The sequence below is a fragment of the Drosophila virilis genome, chromosome 3, assembly GCF_030788295.1.
Source record: "Drosophila virilis strain 15010-1051.87 chromosome 3, Dvir_AGI_RSII-ME, whole genome shotgun sequence".
NCBI classification, from domain to species: domain Eukaryota; kingdom Metazoa; phylum Arthropoda; class Insecta; order Diptera; family Drosophilidae; genus Drosophila; species Drosophila virilis.
In genome coordinates, this window is record NC_091545.1 from 16876632 (window position 1) to 16894405 (window position 17774).

The window sequence follows — 17774 nt, forward strand, 5'->3', positions numbered from 1 at the left end:
TTGACATTTAATTCGGCAGAAATTCAAAAGTATCGATAAAGCAAGATTGTGCACAGGAAACAGTTATTAAGGCGAACACAGCAGGCAATCGATTAATCGAATGTGTGCCAAATAAAGAAGAACATATTGAAACAGGAGTCATTCAGGACAAAACAAGTGTCACTGTCTGATGTCTGATTTCTGTCTTTGATTAAATTGATAGGCAAATCGCACAAAATAAAAACGAATGGAAATGTGTATATCGATAAGCCGATAATTTGTCGATAAGTACATCGGACGAACTTTCTTTGGGTAAAGTTTTCTGTTGATTATCATTGATCCAAATTAAATAACTCAATCACTCGAAACTTATGAACACAACTTATTCAGTTTTGTCCCACTGTAGTGTGCCCTATGCACCCACCGGCGCCACACTCGACGCTCTTGTGTAAAAGGAAATTCACTTTATTCCACTGTTGACTAAAGTAATTGGTGATTTAATGATGTTGTTGCATAACCAAATCACCTAACGAAGTCGCAACTACTCAAAAGCCGATTGATAGAGACGTTGAGGCAGACTGATCATCGGGTGTATGCATTGGCTTGAAGTATTTGACTAACAAACAATTGGAGAATGAACTGCTTTGTGCCGTGCGTTTTAATTGTAAATGTGCAAAAATAAATTCCAAGCCTGAGGTCGAGGGGCAGCCAAGTGAATGCTGTCTATGCCACAACCTCAGAGCGTTTCGTTTTATTTAGAAAATATTGATTTCTATTAACGCCAAGTGCTAAACAAACAGACCACAGCAGCAGCAGCAGCAGCAGCCAGTTCAGTCGGTTCATCCGGATGCTTCAGCCAGCTCTTGACTCCTGAATAGCTTTTGCCGGCCCGGCTACCAATTCAAATGCGGTCGGGCATAATCACCTCGGGGAGCCCATAAATATTGTATTAAAGCGTACGCTGAAAATTAGTCGAAATTAAACCTGAATGCCAGACACGAGATTCATTTTGAATTGATGTGTACCGTGGGGTAGAGATTCAGATGGTTGCCATTCTGAAGGTTGCCTCCGACGACGGGCGCACGCTCTATTAATCACTTCCTATTGACACAAGACCGACACGGTCAAGTCAAAATCAAAGATAATTTTCTATGGTACTCCTTCTCTCGTTTTTTTCTTTCGATCCTTTGCGCAAATCAAAGTAAACGCCATAAATAGATTAAGCAGCCGGGAATGGTAGAAGCGGCAAAAAAAAAACAGCCCACCTAAATGAGTTATGCATCGGAAGTACAACAGCTGAAGGACCAAATAGCTGGCGCCTGGGCTGAATGTTAATGGTAAATAAATAAATAAATAAGGCCAAGCTCAAATGAGTGAAAAAACGATTAATTAAAGATTTATTTATTGTGCGCAAATCGAATTCATTTTGAAAATTGATTAACGCAAAACTTAAGCTGCAAAGCAATTTGAGTAAAAGCGTAAAAATTCATCAGGCTTAAGTCCATATATGCATGCGTATGAGTAATTGCGCAAGTATTAGTGAGCGCCCGTCTGAACAGCTGCGAATACGAAAAGCTGTTGTGTCTGTGTGCGCTGTGTGTGAGCTTCGTTTAAGTGGCTTTGCATATGAAAAGTATTAAAATGGATTCATTTAAATCAGCATTAAGTCATTTTATGCCTTCAAAATCCACTCAGATTAGATCATCTTCCATAGGCGGCACATCTGATATGCACACTTCGCTCAGGCACTTTTCAGCGCTTTTCTTTGCTTTCCGCTTTTCACTCTGCTGCTGCTGCTTTCGTTGTTGCTGTTGCTGTTGTTGTCTTCATTGTTTGCTGTGTTGTTGTAAGTGATTGTGAGGCCCTGCCATACAGTGGCTTTTTGTCCTGACACGGCCATACAATGCACACTCGACCCAAGCATACACACGCATAAACACACACACACACACACACACGCACACACAAGCACACAGTTGAACTGCGTGTACCGAAAATCGACATGAATTGATAAAGTCATTTGCAATTGTCTGTCGTTATGGCACGCTCAGCCAGTTGTTGTTGTTGTTGTTGTTTGACGCGTTTGTTGTTGTTTGCCTTATACAATGGCATGAATGCTTGCAGAGCTGCTGTTGTTATTGTTGTTACTGCCGCTGGTCAGTTATTATGGCTACTGCAATTTTGTAGCGCTTAATGGTTCGGCTCGGCGTTCGGTCAGTTTGTCTGTCTGACTGTCCTTCTGGACCTGGGCCTGAACCGAAAGTGCGAATGCGATATGAGGATTAAAATTCATAATGAAAACCCCAACAATGCAACGACAACAACAAAAATGAAATTGCCATAGTTGTTTTTCCACTGCAATCCAGCGGGAAAGTGGAAAATGGGAATGTGGGCAAGGGGCATGTATTGGACAGGCAGTGGAATATCTGCATTTGGGGGCGGCGTCTGGCTGTAGATCGACCACAAAACCGCTTGTGCGCTTCAAGTTTAATTAAACAATGACAAAAACTAGACAATACCACAATAGACTGAACGCCATAGGTGGATTACAATTAAGTTTTTGAAGCTGAAACGGTTTTCAGAGCGCAACCAACTGATTGCCCAGCTGCTAAATATTTGAGCAGCGCCAGATATTGAATGTCAGGCTTAAAGAATCGTTGTTTTATACAACAATTGGACCACAAGAATGTTGATTCTTACACCAGAAATCCTGAAAGCTGTTAATAGCGGAATCAGATTGCGCTATACATATATTACAGCTATATTATGCCAGGACATATTGTCCCAGCCGGTTTCACGGATCCCTTACCCGTTGCTTAAACTAATTGCGAATTATAACGAGGCAATAACGAGTCGAAAAATAAGGGGAGCAAGCAAATTCAAAGTCAAATTTCTGTTTGATCCTTGTGCAAAAAGTGCCTCGACCAGAAACAAGTTGAAAGAAGTTGAGCGCATGGATGCAGAATCCAGATGATTTGAAAATTTCGATGCAGCTTAAAGCTGCTTGCAATTTATTATCGTAATTTGGTCGTCCGGTTGCAAGCCCATGAATGATAAGCTAATCATGCATTGGCCAGGCCAGTGAAGACCAGTACTAATGTAATTATGGGCTACTTGCCATGACAACCTTCGACCCGCTTGCTTATTACGGTCGAAATTCAATTTAATTCGATACGCACAGATTTTGCGACTAGCATAGTGCAGCATCGGCGCAGCTCAGAAAGTTCGAGAGTTCGAGAGCTCGAGTCGATTGAGGGCCCATATATATAGCCCAAAAATTGTTTGCAGTTCAACTGTGGCTCAATTGACCAGCCCACACACTAACGAGCAGCCAGCTCAGCTGGCTGAAGTTATGGCCAGACGGGCCACACAGCAGGACTGGGCAGGACCGGGCAGGACTGGCAGGCCAGGGGAGGGCAGGAGAATGGCGGACAAAACAAGCAATGTTGTGCTCATCGTCATCGTCGTCGTCATCGTCATCGTCATCGTCATGCAAAACTCATTGGAGTCGTTAGCGTGTGTTGTGGCAGGCGGGCAGTCCGGCAGGCGGGGGGCAATGAATCCTGGCCAGACCCAAGGACATAAAGCACAATGCAGTCGCTCACAGGAGCCTCATTGTAGTGCGGCGTGGCAAGCACTGGCACTGGCTACTGTTTGGGCTTCATTGATCACACTCACATTAACACACACTCGCACTCGCACACACTCTCACACTGTGGCGCGCACACACACACACACACACACATGCCCATGACCCAACAGTTATTGGCTTAATTTACGTTATACGTTTGGGTTTTGGTTGCCTGATTTTTTCACGGCCCAAATAATGTGATAGTGGTTTTCACAATTTACGCACTGGCCATGGCACCGAAATTAATTTTAATTGTATGCTCATGTGTGCGGCCAGTTTTTGTTGGCCAGTGTGTGTGTGCCATCTACTTTTTTTTATATATTTTTTTTAATTACCCAACGTTAAAATGAAAGTAATTATTCAAGTTGTGCCCCTCTATTTATTTCGCTTTCTCCCACGGCTCCTCCTGCCTTTCGGGGCTGCAATTAAATTGGCTTCATTATATTGTTGTTGTTTGTTAATTGTTTAAGGCCAACTCGAATGATAAAGAGATATCTTGTGTCTTAATGGTACGCTTTGTTTTACCTTTTATCTGGGCTGCGCAGCTCATTAAGACTTCGATATCCTGCCTGATATCCTTTATTACTTGATGACTTCTTCTTTTACATTTTCTTCCATTCATTATACAACCAGCGTCCATCGATTGATGCGCTTCTTTTCCACTTCCCTTTGCTTTCATCTGCAAATGGCAAAGGATATCAAATTGCTTGACAGCACGTGGTTGGCATTTTTAATTTGTGGTTATTTTTTGCGTGAAGCAATTATTCTTAATGAATTTTTGGCAGCAGCTTGTAACGAACAACAGCTGAAATAAATTTAAATTTCAAGAATAACTCATAGATTTCTAATAAGTTGAACCTATTCAATCGAATGATTCGCCTGATCTAAACAAATCTCATTAAATAATATATCAAGACCGTTTAAATTCTATTGCGCTGAGAGTTTTTCTTCTCATTTCTTCTCATTTTAATTCCCCAATTATTTCACTATCGGACATCTCTTCGCCTTTCTCTGAAATCTCCTAATTGAACCCCTTAAGCCTGTGTAACTTAAGAGTTGAACCAACCAGCGACAGCAGCAATTTAAAATTTGATTATTTCTTTTGTGCTTTTGATTCTTGTTTGATATCTTGGGACAAAGCTATTCCGTTTTCTTAGCTAAATACTGATTTGTTCAGGCTGTAATTTGCACTTGATAAGTCGCAACTAGTACAAGTCTTCTAGGCATATTTACCAGCTTGTCATTTAATAGCATATAATGTCAAGTATGTATAAACAATTGTTAGCCACATAGAGGCACTTGCACACACGTATACAGGGACTAGAATGTCCTTTTGCCCAACAGCAGTTGGCTATTTGTGCAATTTAAGTTTTCATTTGTCATCGGCATGGCCATTGCTTTTTGCCGTGCTGCCAACTGCAATTGTAATAGGAGTTCAAAATTGAATTTCGTTCCATAAATGCACCCGCACCCGCACACACACACACACAATCGCTGCCGTCATAACGCTACATAAATAAACCCATTGGAACTGGTATTGCAGTTGCCATTGCAGTTGCAGTTGCAGTTGCTGCGGCTGCTGCAACTGCCCCTTGCCAGTTGCCTGTTGCCTGTCGGCTGCTGCCAGCTCCCTTTTGTGCGCGGCTTAGGATCTGTGCCCTGCAGGGCAATCCACAAACGCAGTTTGGTGGCGCACATGGGCATTGTGATGTGGTGCAGCTATTGGATTTTATAATCAACAATGCCAAACCAAAGTGGAGTCACAGCTTTTGTCCTGCTGCCACTGCCACTGCCGCTGCTGCTGGCTCATAATTTTAATTATACTGAGTGCCAATGAAGTCAACAGCCATAAGACTGAAACGGCCAGCGATTGATGTGGCGGTTGCGGGCTGCATACCATGATGGGTGGGGCGTGGCTGCGGCCAGAGGGCCAAGGGATCAGCGTAATCTATGCTCCGGCATTGCCTTTTAGCATTAGCAACAGCTGTGCGCGTTTCCACTGCATTTATATTTATTATGATACAGCAGCGGGCAGTGGAGGTTACGGTCACGTGGTGCCCGGATATATTAGCGACGCGTTGAGCGACGCTACGCAATGGTTCGCTCAATAAACCGCAAACACCGACCAACTATTGGTAAGGGGCTAAGGGAAGGGGATGCGAGTGTTCCTGTCAAAAGATACACGTATGCAAGACACAGGAAACAGGACGCAGGACGCAGGACGCAGCCACACAGGACACAGGCCACAAACAGAGTTCAACATATGGATGAATGCAATATTTTATTTTATATATTATTATTACGGTGTACAATGGACAGGACCACACACACACACACACACACCACACGCTCTCACACTCGAGACTCATACAAGTGGCCAGTTTTTAGTTTTGTGGGTGGTTTCTGTGCTGCGACGCTGAAGCACTGGGGAAGGGTGGCTGCAATCAATCCGCAGACATTAATATTTTCGTGTTGCCAACCGCAAATTGTTGCGGCTCTGATGCGCTGCAGCAGCCACTTACCCAATACCCAGCCCGATGGCGCGACGGGACGCTGTCTGCCCCTGTAGATATCATACAACCCTCGATGCGGATTGAGTGGAATCATAAATTAATTAAAAGAGATTTGTTTGCGGCTTGCAAAGGATTCTGCCATACAGTCAAACAGGAAGCAGGCATCCAGCACAACAAAGAAAATGTGCGTTTGGCTCATGTTTTACTTTTGATGTGTGTGTGGGTGTGTGTGTGGCTGTGTGTGTGTGTGTGTGTGTGTCAGTGTCTATGTGCGGCTGTATGTGCGCTAGAAAATTAAAGCAACATTTTTCGTAATGCCAGCCAAAGAACAAAATTAATTAGCCTAATTGTAAGGGCGGTCGAGACGAGAGCAGAAAAAGACTATGGCCGCAGAGGTGGGCCATGGGGTCGTGGGGTCGTGTTGCCGGCTGGCAATCATAGATGGCGTTAGCGAAACGAAGCGAAATGAATGAATAGAGGGAATGAATGAAATGAATGAAATGAAATCAAATGAAATGTATGTATAAAGAATTTATATTGCGCAAGAGATGCAGCGGCGTGGACGGCTGTAAAGGTCGAGACTGAAGCGAAACCCATTTGAAATTAAACAACGAGAGTGCAGGGAAAAGTGAGCGAGTAGCGAGTGACCTACTTACAGCGAGTAGCGAGTAATCTAATAAAAGCGAGTGCCATTTTGTTAACTCGTTAGCCATAAAAAATACATCTTGAATAGCGGACAGGCAAGCCAGACTAATGATGGCATCGGCACAAGGGTTGGCTACAGCTGCCAAAGCGCTGCTACGTAATTCCCAGAACAAACCAGAAAATAAATAAATAAATAGAAAAGTTAAATAGATAACAAATATATATCTAAGCCAGCTCATTAGTCATTGCACCTTCTGCAGACAACATTTTTCGGACGCATTCCCTGCAGAGTGCCTGGCCGCAGCCAGGCATTTGCTTTGAGGTTTTACACTTTTGGCCCATTTATTGGGGTTTTTGCCCGCCTGCTGCTGCTGGCCCGCTGCTATTCGTTCTGTCTGCCCTGCTTTATTCGTGGTGCGGTTTTTATTTCGTTTGGCCGCGTCACCCCTGGCATACCCAAAAAAAAATAAAAATAAAGTATTTGACGCGTCACAAATGAAATCTAAAAGATTAATTAGCTCAAGTTTTTCGTCGACCGTCTTTCCCCTGAAACTCCCATCGACAGCGAAAAGCCGGCGCAAATCTGCGCCGACTTACCAACTTACCAATCCCCCGTCGACCCGGCGATAGGACTTGAAAATCTGCTGGCAAGGCGCCTTTTTGACGGAGGGAGGCTGTAATAAATTTTAAGTCCTAATCAAAGTTGACAATAATAATAAAGTTAATAATGTTATTTTGCTTCTCTCTTTCACTTTCTCTCTTCTGTGCAGCGACTCGAATCCCGTGCTGATTTCATCACCGCCCGAATTGGCTGGCATGACATTGGAGGCACGTCTGATATCCTACGATTGGGAAAATCAATTTGGCGAATTTCAAGAGGCCACACGCAAGGGCAGCTTTAAGCCCATCTGCTGGGGAGCCAAGAATCATGTGGTGCCGGTGAGTAAGCAACTTCGATTTATCCCAGCGATAATGTCTAACCAAGTGAAAGTCACAAACGAAACAAGAATGAAAGAGACTCAGCGTAAACAACAACGAATTGTGCATACCCTAATATGATACAGAATTCCAAATGAAACAATAATTGAGCTATTAGGCAGGATTGGTTGCGTGCTGTTTCTAAATATGTGTGTCCATGTATTAAAGTATATCTTGCCTTAAATTCTGTAGTATAGTCGTCGTTAGTAATTCAGTTGGCAAGAAATGTGGCCATCGTAAGCTGCTGTCACAGTTGAAATCGCATTAACCCTTTTCTTGTCAACTTCATTTAATCTGCTCTCTGATCGCTGGCAACATTTCGCTGCTTTCGCTGCTTTTCCTGCTTTACATCCATCAGCTTAATCAGCTAAATTGCTAGACAATATCTGGGATAATTTTTCTTGCTGCCATTTGGTTTGGGAGCCAGCGACACACACATACACACACAGAGATCCTAGACAAGTGCTCATTTATTCATCGTCAGGAGTATGGGCAAAAGACATTAGAGGCATCCCAGCCCAGCAGTTGGCCTACACACCCCCTCTGGCTAACTCTCCCTCTCTTATCTCTGAGGGCCCGGATAATGTGGCTGCAGCAAAGCGGGTAATGTCTACCGGAAACCGCACGTTATAAAGTGCAATCAATTGCAGTTGCTGGCTGCCTGATGGCTGGTTGGCTGGTTGGGCTGGGCTTGGCTGCCAATGGGCAACATTCGAGTTGGTTAGCGCCACTTTACAGGCCAGACGCGGCTCAAGCAGACCACACCAGAACGGTGCACAGAGCAGAGAGCGGAGCAGACCCAACCAGGTCACATATATCAGCCCGGCGCACGTACAACTTCGACAACGATCATTCTAATGGGTCACACACTAAAACCAAGTCGCTAGCCAGCCAGCTGCCAGCCGGCCACACTAATTCACGTCCAATGGCTCAAGCGATTCGTTCAGCCGGGCGACCAACAGACGAACCGACTAACTGACTGACTCTCTGCCAGACTGAGTGGATGGATGGCTGGCTGAATGAATGCTCCCATATGACCATGCTTCTAGTCGCTGGAAAATTGTAGGAAATTGCTTAAGTTGGGAATTGTTGCCATTTTTTCTTCATGCTACTCGCGCTGGTGGGAAGCAAAATTATCAACGCTTGAATTGTCATCGATTTTCCGTGCTATTGCGTTAAATATTGTTGACCATTTCCAGCTCGGTTTGGCTTACGCTTTACGCTACCTTCCCCTCCCCATCCACCTGCCCCTTTTTATTCTTCAGCCGTCAAGTTAATAATTCATTGGAGGCAGCCTCGAGGCATCCGTTGGCTTCTGTGACAGATCCATTGGATTTATAAACCATTGCAGCAGCGTTCAAATTAGCAGCGAGCAGAGAGTGCATAAAATAGAAGAGACAAAAAGCTTTAGCCAGCCGATAAAATAGTTTTATTCTGGGCAAATGATGAGCAAATATGTCAACCAGCTGCAGATAGAAAGGTAAATTGAGTTCAATGTACCGTAAAAATGTACAAGGCACCTTTGCAGAAAAAAAAACATAAAGAAAAAAGTCAAAACTTGGCCCATTTGGCAAAGCTGACTAAAAAAATTATGAATCGCTGAAGTGTAGTCCCTTTTTTTTTTGTAGATGCTTTCAAAGTCGATGGGCCGGAAGGCCTAGTTTCAGAAGTTATAAAAACATAAATTAAATGAACTGAATTTTTTGTTAACTTTTAATAAATGTCTAAAGTTAGCAGCATCTGGCGTCAGTCAATAGGGCTCTTAGATAAAAATCAAATGCATTGCAAAAAGCCAACTCAAAATAAATGCCCCATTATGTATGTATTTATAAAATATATGCTCAAACTATATGTAAGGATTTAAGCTGTTGTTTAAAGCTTTTTTCAGCTGTTGTTTAATCTGCGTTTAGCCTGTAGATTATTTTCGAAGCCCATGACAACATTTCAGCCTTTATTTAAAACTAGATGCATTTCAAATGAATTTCATTTCTAATCAGAAAGGATTACACACATGTATTTCGGCATAAATTCCAACGCGCAACCCATTTCAAAGTTACACCTGCCTACAAAGCAAACATTGCCTGGCAACACTAATTAGCATAAAACAGAAAGAAACACACAAAAAAAAACACAAAATACTAAAGCACACTCAGGATATGCGTGGCATAACCAAAAAGCTGCTGGCCAAAAACTCAAATGACCAGCGCCCAAATCAGGGCCAACCCGGCAGCTAATTAGCATGTCAAAATCCAAGAGGAATCTATAGAATTCTGCATACGTGGCTTAAAGCACGGCAATTAAGGCTTTAAATTTATGCACATTTTATAATTTCGAGTGGCCCCGCCAGGCCGTACCCGTACATTCCTTTTCAATTATGCTGCCTGTTCCTGTCAGTGGCAACAATAACAACAGGAAGGCAATTCCAAAAAACCCCAGACACCTGCTGAATACACCCACAAAGTATAAGCTGTCCAAACACACCTGCGAATGTCTGTCAAGTATTTTCATATTTAATTTTTTGTTTCTTTTTGGGGCTGGATGAGGTGTGGAGCTGTGGGTACGGCTTTGAGTTGAGTTTGGCAGCGTAAAACGATTCACAAAATGCCTTTTGAAAAATTCAACAGCCAACAACAGCAGCAAACAGCAAACAAACGAATCGCTGGCTCCTGATTCCAACGTTGGCCCGTCGCACGATTTGCATAATATTATTAGTAAACACTCGTTATGAAGTCTCACTCTCGTTCTCTCGCTCACGCCCATCGTATGGCACGCCCACTGGCGAAATGCAGACATTCACTCGATTTAGATTTTTCGACTGCCATAAAATATTTGACCGCAGCCCGGAAAGATGGCGCACCCGAGCCCAAATCCACCCGAGCCGAATCCCCAGCCCCGAGCTTCGAGCCGCACAAACCAGACCAGACCAGACCCGTAGCCATAGCCAGAGTCGTGGCCATTGCCATTGCCATTGCCTATTTATAAACACAAATTTATGCAGCGTAATTAAAAGGCAAAATTTTGCCGCTGGAGCTGGAGTGGAAAACGACAAATCTGATGGCTTCATTGTATTCTTATTGTGCTTGGAATTTGTATAGGTGTTGTGGATTTGCGCCCTAGCATAGAGATTCTCAGCGCGGCATAAAGTATGTTTAGTCATGGCAATCGTCTGGAATAGCGCAAGGTTCATAGCAGGGGCAGCTTTTAATTTCAATATGGAATTTCTTCAAAATAATATAGACATCCTTTATCCGTCAGAGCAAGTCAGATAAGTTACATCTCGTTTATTCAATAAACAAAAGTGTAAATGTGCGTGTGTGTTAAATATGTGAATGCAAATGAAGTGTATAAAGGCGTAAGAGGAGCCAGCAGTATAAACAGCCTAGAGAAGTTGGAGCTCAGTTGAAGTTGTGAGAAGATCCTGTGCAGATGGAGGCATAGAGGATAGTGAGAATATGACCCTTGGATCGAATGGGATCAATCGGACTGCAAGCAGTAAGAGTTCACCCAAATAGTTACTCATATATTACATGGACATGGAGTAAACTTATATAGTTAGATTATACTCAAAGAGAACGCAGCACATTTCGGTTTGGTTGCAACGACAACGAGAGAAATTAAATTTTTTTTAATTTCCTATCTGTCTGTCTGCTGCTTCGTCTCGCGCACTCTTATTCAGCTGGTGTAATATAATAGTTGGAGAAGGAAAAAATTTAATTAATGCTGTAATTTATTAGATGCAGAACCAACGCAAATGTTTCTCCATTTCCTTTTGCAGGGCTCCGAGTTTCTCGAAGGCTACAGCATAAATGTGACCAAGACCTACAAGAAGCACAAGCGCTGCAAGCCGAAACGCCTCTTCGCGCCCATCACGGAGCGCACCTCGCCTGCGGCGGATCTCAGTGAGTTGCCGGTGCTCCATGAGCTGGACAACAACAACATCATCGAGGGAGCAGCACGCAGCAGTCGCAGCTCGGCGACTGATGTCCACGGGGGACTAAGCGGTGCCAACCGGAGCAATTGTGGCCAGTTTACCAGCTGTCTGCTGTGGCTGGGCGCCGCATCCTGGTGGCTGCTACTGATGCTAAGGACGTGAGGAGCAGACGCATCCAATGGCACAGCAGAGCGAAGCAGCAGCAGCAGCAGCACAGGCACCACCGTCTAACTACACTATATACATAAATACTCAAAAGAAAAGAAAAGAAAAGCAAAGAAAAGAAAAACAAAAGAAAAGCATGCAACCACAACTCTTTAACTATAAATGACAGCTCTTAATCCTACTACAATACAAGTACAGACAACAACATCAAGCAAAGCAAACACAAATAACAAAATACGAAAAGAAAAACAAAAAAAAAGTTTATGAAAAAATTGCAGAACTATTAATTATTTATAATAAGCTAGATACCCGCTCCTGCCTCCCAATCTGAATCCTCTCCCTCTCTCTCTCTCTCTCTCTCTCTCTCTCTCTCTCCGTCTGTCTCTCATGCTCTCTGTTCTGCTGTTTCCCCCTGTTTATTTATGCCAATTCTCGCAAATTTTGTTATTTTTGTTCTAGCTCTTAGTAAATTATTAATGATTTTTTTAAGGTACTTTAAGCAAAAACAAAAACCCTAAAAAAAAAAAAACAAACAAAAAAAAAACAGAAAAATATAATAAAATATTCGCGTACCGCATTTTAAAAACCGAAAAGCAATAATTAGTTGTTGTTGTCGTTATATGATATACAAAATAAAAATAAAAGAAAAGCAAATATATATATAGAATGATACGAGTACGTATAATAACAAAAAACTAGCGCAGTCATTCCTTCTACATAATAGTTTTATTATATAGCATATATATATATATATATATATATATAAATATATATAGGGTCTGACTTATGTAAAGCTTGGACGTCTGATGATTTTTGTTGGACATTGCAAGACACAATCGCAAATGAAGAAATTCAGAAAAACCACTTGAGCAAAGGCATAGATATAGGCAACTAAACTAAACCACAAACATAAATATACTCATATATAGTTCGTAAAGCATAACACATAATTAAATCCCAGTTAAGTTTAGTCACTTGTAGTGCGCGCAAACTAAGGAACTAAGTTCGGAGCGTAGAAAGGAATGAATGAAAAGAAAAATAAGCCTACATACATTACACATATAACATTTATACGTCCAAATATAAAAAAAGAAAAAGAGCAAACAAACAACTAAGTAACACATTTATTTAGTTGAGGTTTGAAAAGACTTGCGACTTTACTTTGTTTAATTGAGAAATGGCGTAAAAGTCTAAAAAGAATATTAAAAAAAGGAAGCAAACTCTGCACCAGGTGTGATGATGATAAACATGTTTAAATTAACTATAATTTTTCAATCAGATAGAAAGGTTTTAGATTAGAAAACCAGATAAACAAGCTTCGGCATTACGAGATATACAACAATATTATGTTAATTCATTTCCTTTGCCAGGCTTGGGCAACTTAACGATAATATATTCCCCAAGCTTGAATATCCCCCTACACACTTTTTGCTCCTGCTGTCGATGAAAAGTCTATAAAAATAACATTTTTATATGCAACTTTCCATTATTATCGCAATTTGCCCAAACCTAGCGCTTACTGTATATTTTTTGTTAATTTATATGACTATTAACACTCGCTTTAACTGCATATTATTTATATACTATATGTATTACTAAGTTGTATTCAGTTACTATTCAAACTCAACTCATAAAATGCTCTACACTCAAAGTGTTGCCTTTCTCACTCTTTAACATATATAAATACATATATATGTATATAAATATATCTATAAATATATATATCCATATATATAGATATAGATATATTTATACATGTATCATTCAACTCTCTCTCTCTCTCTCACTCCTAGCTATAATTAATTGTATGCTAAACCTAAGTTGTAAATACTTGATACTCGTTAAGGCAACTTCTAAGGCAATTGATGCGTCATTTTAGGCAAAAGACAAATACTCGGTTTTCGGTCAGATATTTCGCGAAAGAGAGGAGCTAAGCATTATACAGGGTGTGTGAGTAGGTATTTGGAATGGGCCTAAGTTTAGGTATATATAGACTACTCCTAGACTATATATAACTTCTAGCCGGCGTACGCGTTGAGGAATGATGAGCTGAGTGCCGTCGAGGTTTGCTCGGAAGTAGTAAAAATATACCATATACATACGTGCATACATACGATAACGATATACATACATACATAAATACATTTATATATACATATACATACATAACTATTACTATAAAGTCTATATATACAATACAATACATCTATAAGTAGTTACGTGGTTCGTAGTTGTAAATGTGAATGTGAGTATTTTATACAAAACAGAAAAAATATTAATAATAAAAAAAATACAAAATAAAACGCAAATAAAAGTAAATAAAGCAAAAGCATAAAGCTAACAATTCAAAGAAACCCGAACTAAAGTTAAAATTTTTATACCAAAATGGCAAACAAACATAAGCAAAACGAGCGATTGCTATAGAAGTCAAGTATATATATAATAAATATATATATATACAAATCTATATAGCATATATTTTTAGGATAACTGCCATTAACTGGCATTGACTATGGATTAGTGACAAGTTGGCAAATGCAAAGTTGAAACAATCAAAAAATACATATTTAACAGATCGAGCGCAAGCCGACAGAATGTTTGCCACAAATTAAAAACTATTTGCGCAAACCCACACACATATATATATATACACACACACACACACACACCCACACAGGCACACACATACCTAGATACAAAACACCTACGGAAAAAACTTTAGCCCTGTTAGAAATTAAAAACACAAAGGAAAAGTTCGCTGTGCCGAGCTCGAGAACTGCGCCCCGGAGGCGTGGCCGCAAATATGGGCCAAAATGTTTGAGGTTTTGTTATGTTTTTTAATTCGCCTCCTTTTTGTGCATTCAGGCCACTTGACGAGCAACTTTTTACTGGGTGTCGAGCAAGGCACTTTATGCCACCTCCCGCTTGCCACCAAGCCCGCCGTCGCTTTCCTTGCAACCGAATGCCCACAAAGCTTTGACCCAGTAAAAGAGCGCCAATGACGACAACAATGAGTGTGTCTAATTAGGAAAAGCCTCCCCCCAAAAAAAAGCTGCCCGAAATGAAAAAAAACGTTGAAAAGCCGGCAAATGTGCAACAAGCAAAGGTTTTCATAGTTCGGCTTATACTCGTTGCTTGCCTATTTTCGGGATTTGCTTTGGAAAATTAGAGTTGCTTCTGTCTAGTGAATTGATTAAAAAATTATAAACAAAAATAAGTTAAATAAACAGATTAGGTCCTTCTACTTTTCAAATACTCCAAAGGACAAAAGCCTTTCCGATTGAACATTTGTTTTGGTTTTCGTTAGAGCAACAAAAACACCGAACACAGCAACAACAACAACAACAAACAACATTTACACTAAACAAAAACAGCAACAACAAAAATGAAAAGTATTCATATAATTTAATTAAATGCAAACAAAAACGGTTTTGGAAAATGTACTTGCGATAGTTACGACAAAAAGTCAGAAAATAGTTTAAAAAACTACATAAACATATACAAAAAAAAATCAAATGAAACTAGCATAACAACAAAAAAGTATAACTCTGAAGCTAAACAAAAAGTAAACGGAAACTACATACATTTCAAATGCAACAAACACACACACACACACCCACCCACGCACACACACACACGCACAGATTCACACACAGATTCACACATGAAAATGTAGCGTGCATTTTGGAGTTTGAGCTTTGGGAATGAAAAGTTGATGTGCAGGCGGATTTGTGCAAGTTTTTTTTTTATGAAGCGGGTTTTCGAGAGCTTTTCTGTAAATGATTCCGAGGTAGCTTTACTTGGGACTTAAAACTTAAAAAAGTTTCACATTAAACCATCTTTTTTTAGGAACATGTATCATAATTTAAAGACAAACTTTACTTTAAACTAAATATTGCTTTTTGCCTGTTTTACAACTTGAAGACAATTATTTCGTATTTCCTTTTAGATATTTCATTGTCTTTTTAGAGAGGAAAGAAAAGAAAAGAATGGGAATGGTTGATTCCATTCATTTTTATCCCTTCCATATATTTCTCTAGCATTTTCCTTTAGTTGTATTCTTTTTTTTTTGCTGACTTACGTTTTGTTCCTGCGCCTCTATTCAAGGCAGCTAATAAGTTTTCTTAAAACCCACCCAATTAGCTTCTCGTTTGTTGCAACTTCAGCTTGCAGCTGGAAGGCTCTTAATTTCCTTGCCACCGCAATGCCAACAAATCCTTTGTCTATAGCTCAAAGCTGCTCGTAAAACTACTACAGCTACTCGCACAAGTACCAGGTATAGTCAAAGTAGGACAAAGGCAAACACACAAGTACACAGAACACAGAACAGAGAACACGGAACACAGCACACAGCATGTTAGTAGTGTACTATGTCATTAAAGCCCCTTTATTGAAAGTTTTTATTTCTTAAAAAGGCATAGAAAGCACATAAAAACAAAAAGAAGAAAAACAAAACCTACCTAAAAAAGTAAAAACCTAACTATTTTTAATGTGTACCTTAATTTTTTCAAAAAAAGATAGTAACAAAACCCTGAGAAAAGCGCAAAACTCCCTAAAAAAAAAAACAAAAGCCTCTAGAGAACTAAACATAAATATACACACATACATATATATATATATAGATATATATATAAAAATGAAACATAAACGTAAAAGTTAAATTAAAAGCAATAAAAGGCAAACGCATAGCTATCAATATTAAACAAAATGGAGACAAATTGAATTTTCAATTGAAGCAAATAGGCTAAAGAAAAATATGACACAAGAAAATAGTACGTTAGCAAATAGTTTTTGAGATTGAGTGAAGAGTCAAAAGTGTAGCATACTTTTTTGGTTGGGGCAGCCTATTGGCTCAGTGTGCGAATGCGAATGCGGATGCGGATGTGGTTGCGTATGCAAAGGAATGTGACAAACTGGCATATGATATATTAAAATTAAAACTATTTTAAAGTAGAGCAGTTGCAAATATTTAAATGTGTCGTTAGTAGTTGAAAAACCAAAATGAATGAAAGATCCAAAAAACAAAAAAAAAAACAAAAACAAAAACAAAAAAGCAAAAAATCATAGTAGTAGCAGTGTCATTAGCCATAGTAGCAGAAAAACAAAAAGCAGACGTAGACAAGGTCGAGAAGTTGAAGAAAATGAAGAAGAACATACATACCATACATCAATCAGTCAAACAAATAAGCAAAAGCAATGGCATACATAATGAAACATACATCATAGCATTAAACTAAGCATCAATGTTTGTGTATAGCTCCTGCATGAAATGTAATACAAGTACATATACAACATATGCATTATATATATATACATAGTAAGGCATACATATATGTCCCCCCTCCCCGCCCCAGCCCTCAATAAGCGTACTCAACAGCCCGAATCAGTGCAGACCCAAAACAAAGCAAAAAAGAAAATAACTATTTATAGCTCAAAAAACGACAGCCACAAAAAGAAACTAAAAGTAAAGCGTAAACTAAAATAAAACGTATTACCGTATAAGACATTCGATCGTAAGATAGACACATCGATGGTATATTGAATGGAACTGACTGAGGCAACAGAACCTTTACGGCTTTTCCATCTATATTTAACTTTGTTCCAAAGTGGTTTCTCGCATTAATCAACTCAGCCGCAGTTTAAAGCTAACATAACCCCACTTTTAAAATAAATATAATTTATGCTTCTAAGGCAGCATACAATCCACAGTCTCAGTACAATCCAAAGTTAACCTCAATCAAACCCTACCAAGCGCCACATTAACCACAACTTTTAACAAGCCCCGTACCTAAATCCAGAATTCCAACCCAAATTAACCTCAAATTATGCTCAGCCTAACCTCAAACTTTCGGAAAGGCCTGTTCGTGTGCAGCCAGTTCCAGCATTCGACCATTCAGACATAAACCTAACCTAAATGACAGTCACATTTTTT

The 17774-nt window shown here is 40.1% G+C and overlaps 1 protein-coding gene across 1 annotated transcript in view; it reads left to right on the forward strand.

Annotated features, from left to right (window-relative positions):
• olf413 (DBH like monooxygenase olf413) overlaps positions 1-12941 on the forward strand; it is a 140104-nt gene extending 127163 nt beyond the window's left edge. Inside the window, exons 10-11 of the mRNA XM_015175871.3 lie at positions 7539-7707; positions 11522-12941. Of these exons, the coding sequence (XP_015031357.1) occupies positions 7539-7707; positions 11522-11839 (487 nt within the window). The 3' untranslated portion in view covers positions 11840-12941. The remainder of the gene's footprint in view (positions 1-7538; positions 7708-11521) is intronic.
• The last annotated feature ends 4833 nt before the right edge of the window (positions 12942-17774 follow it).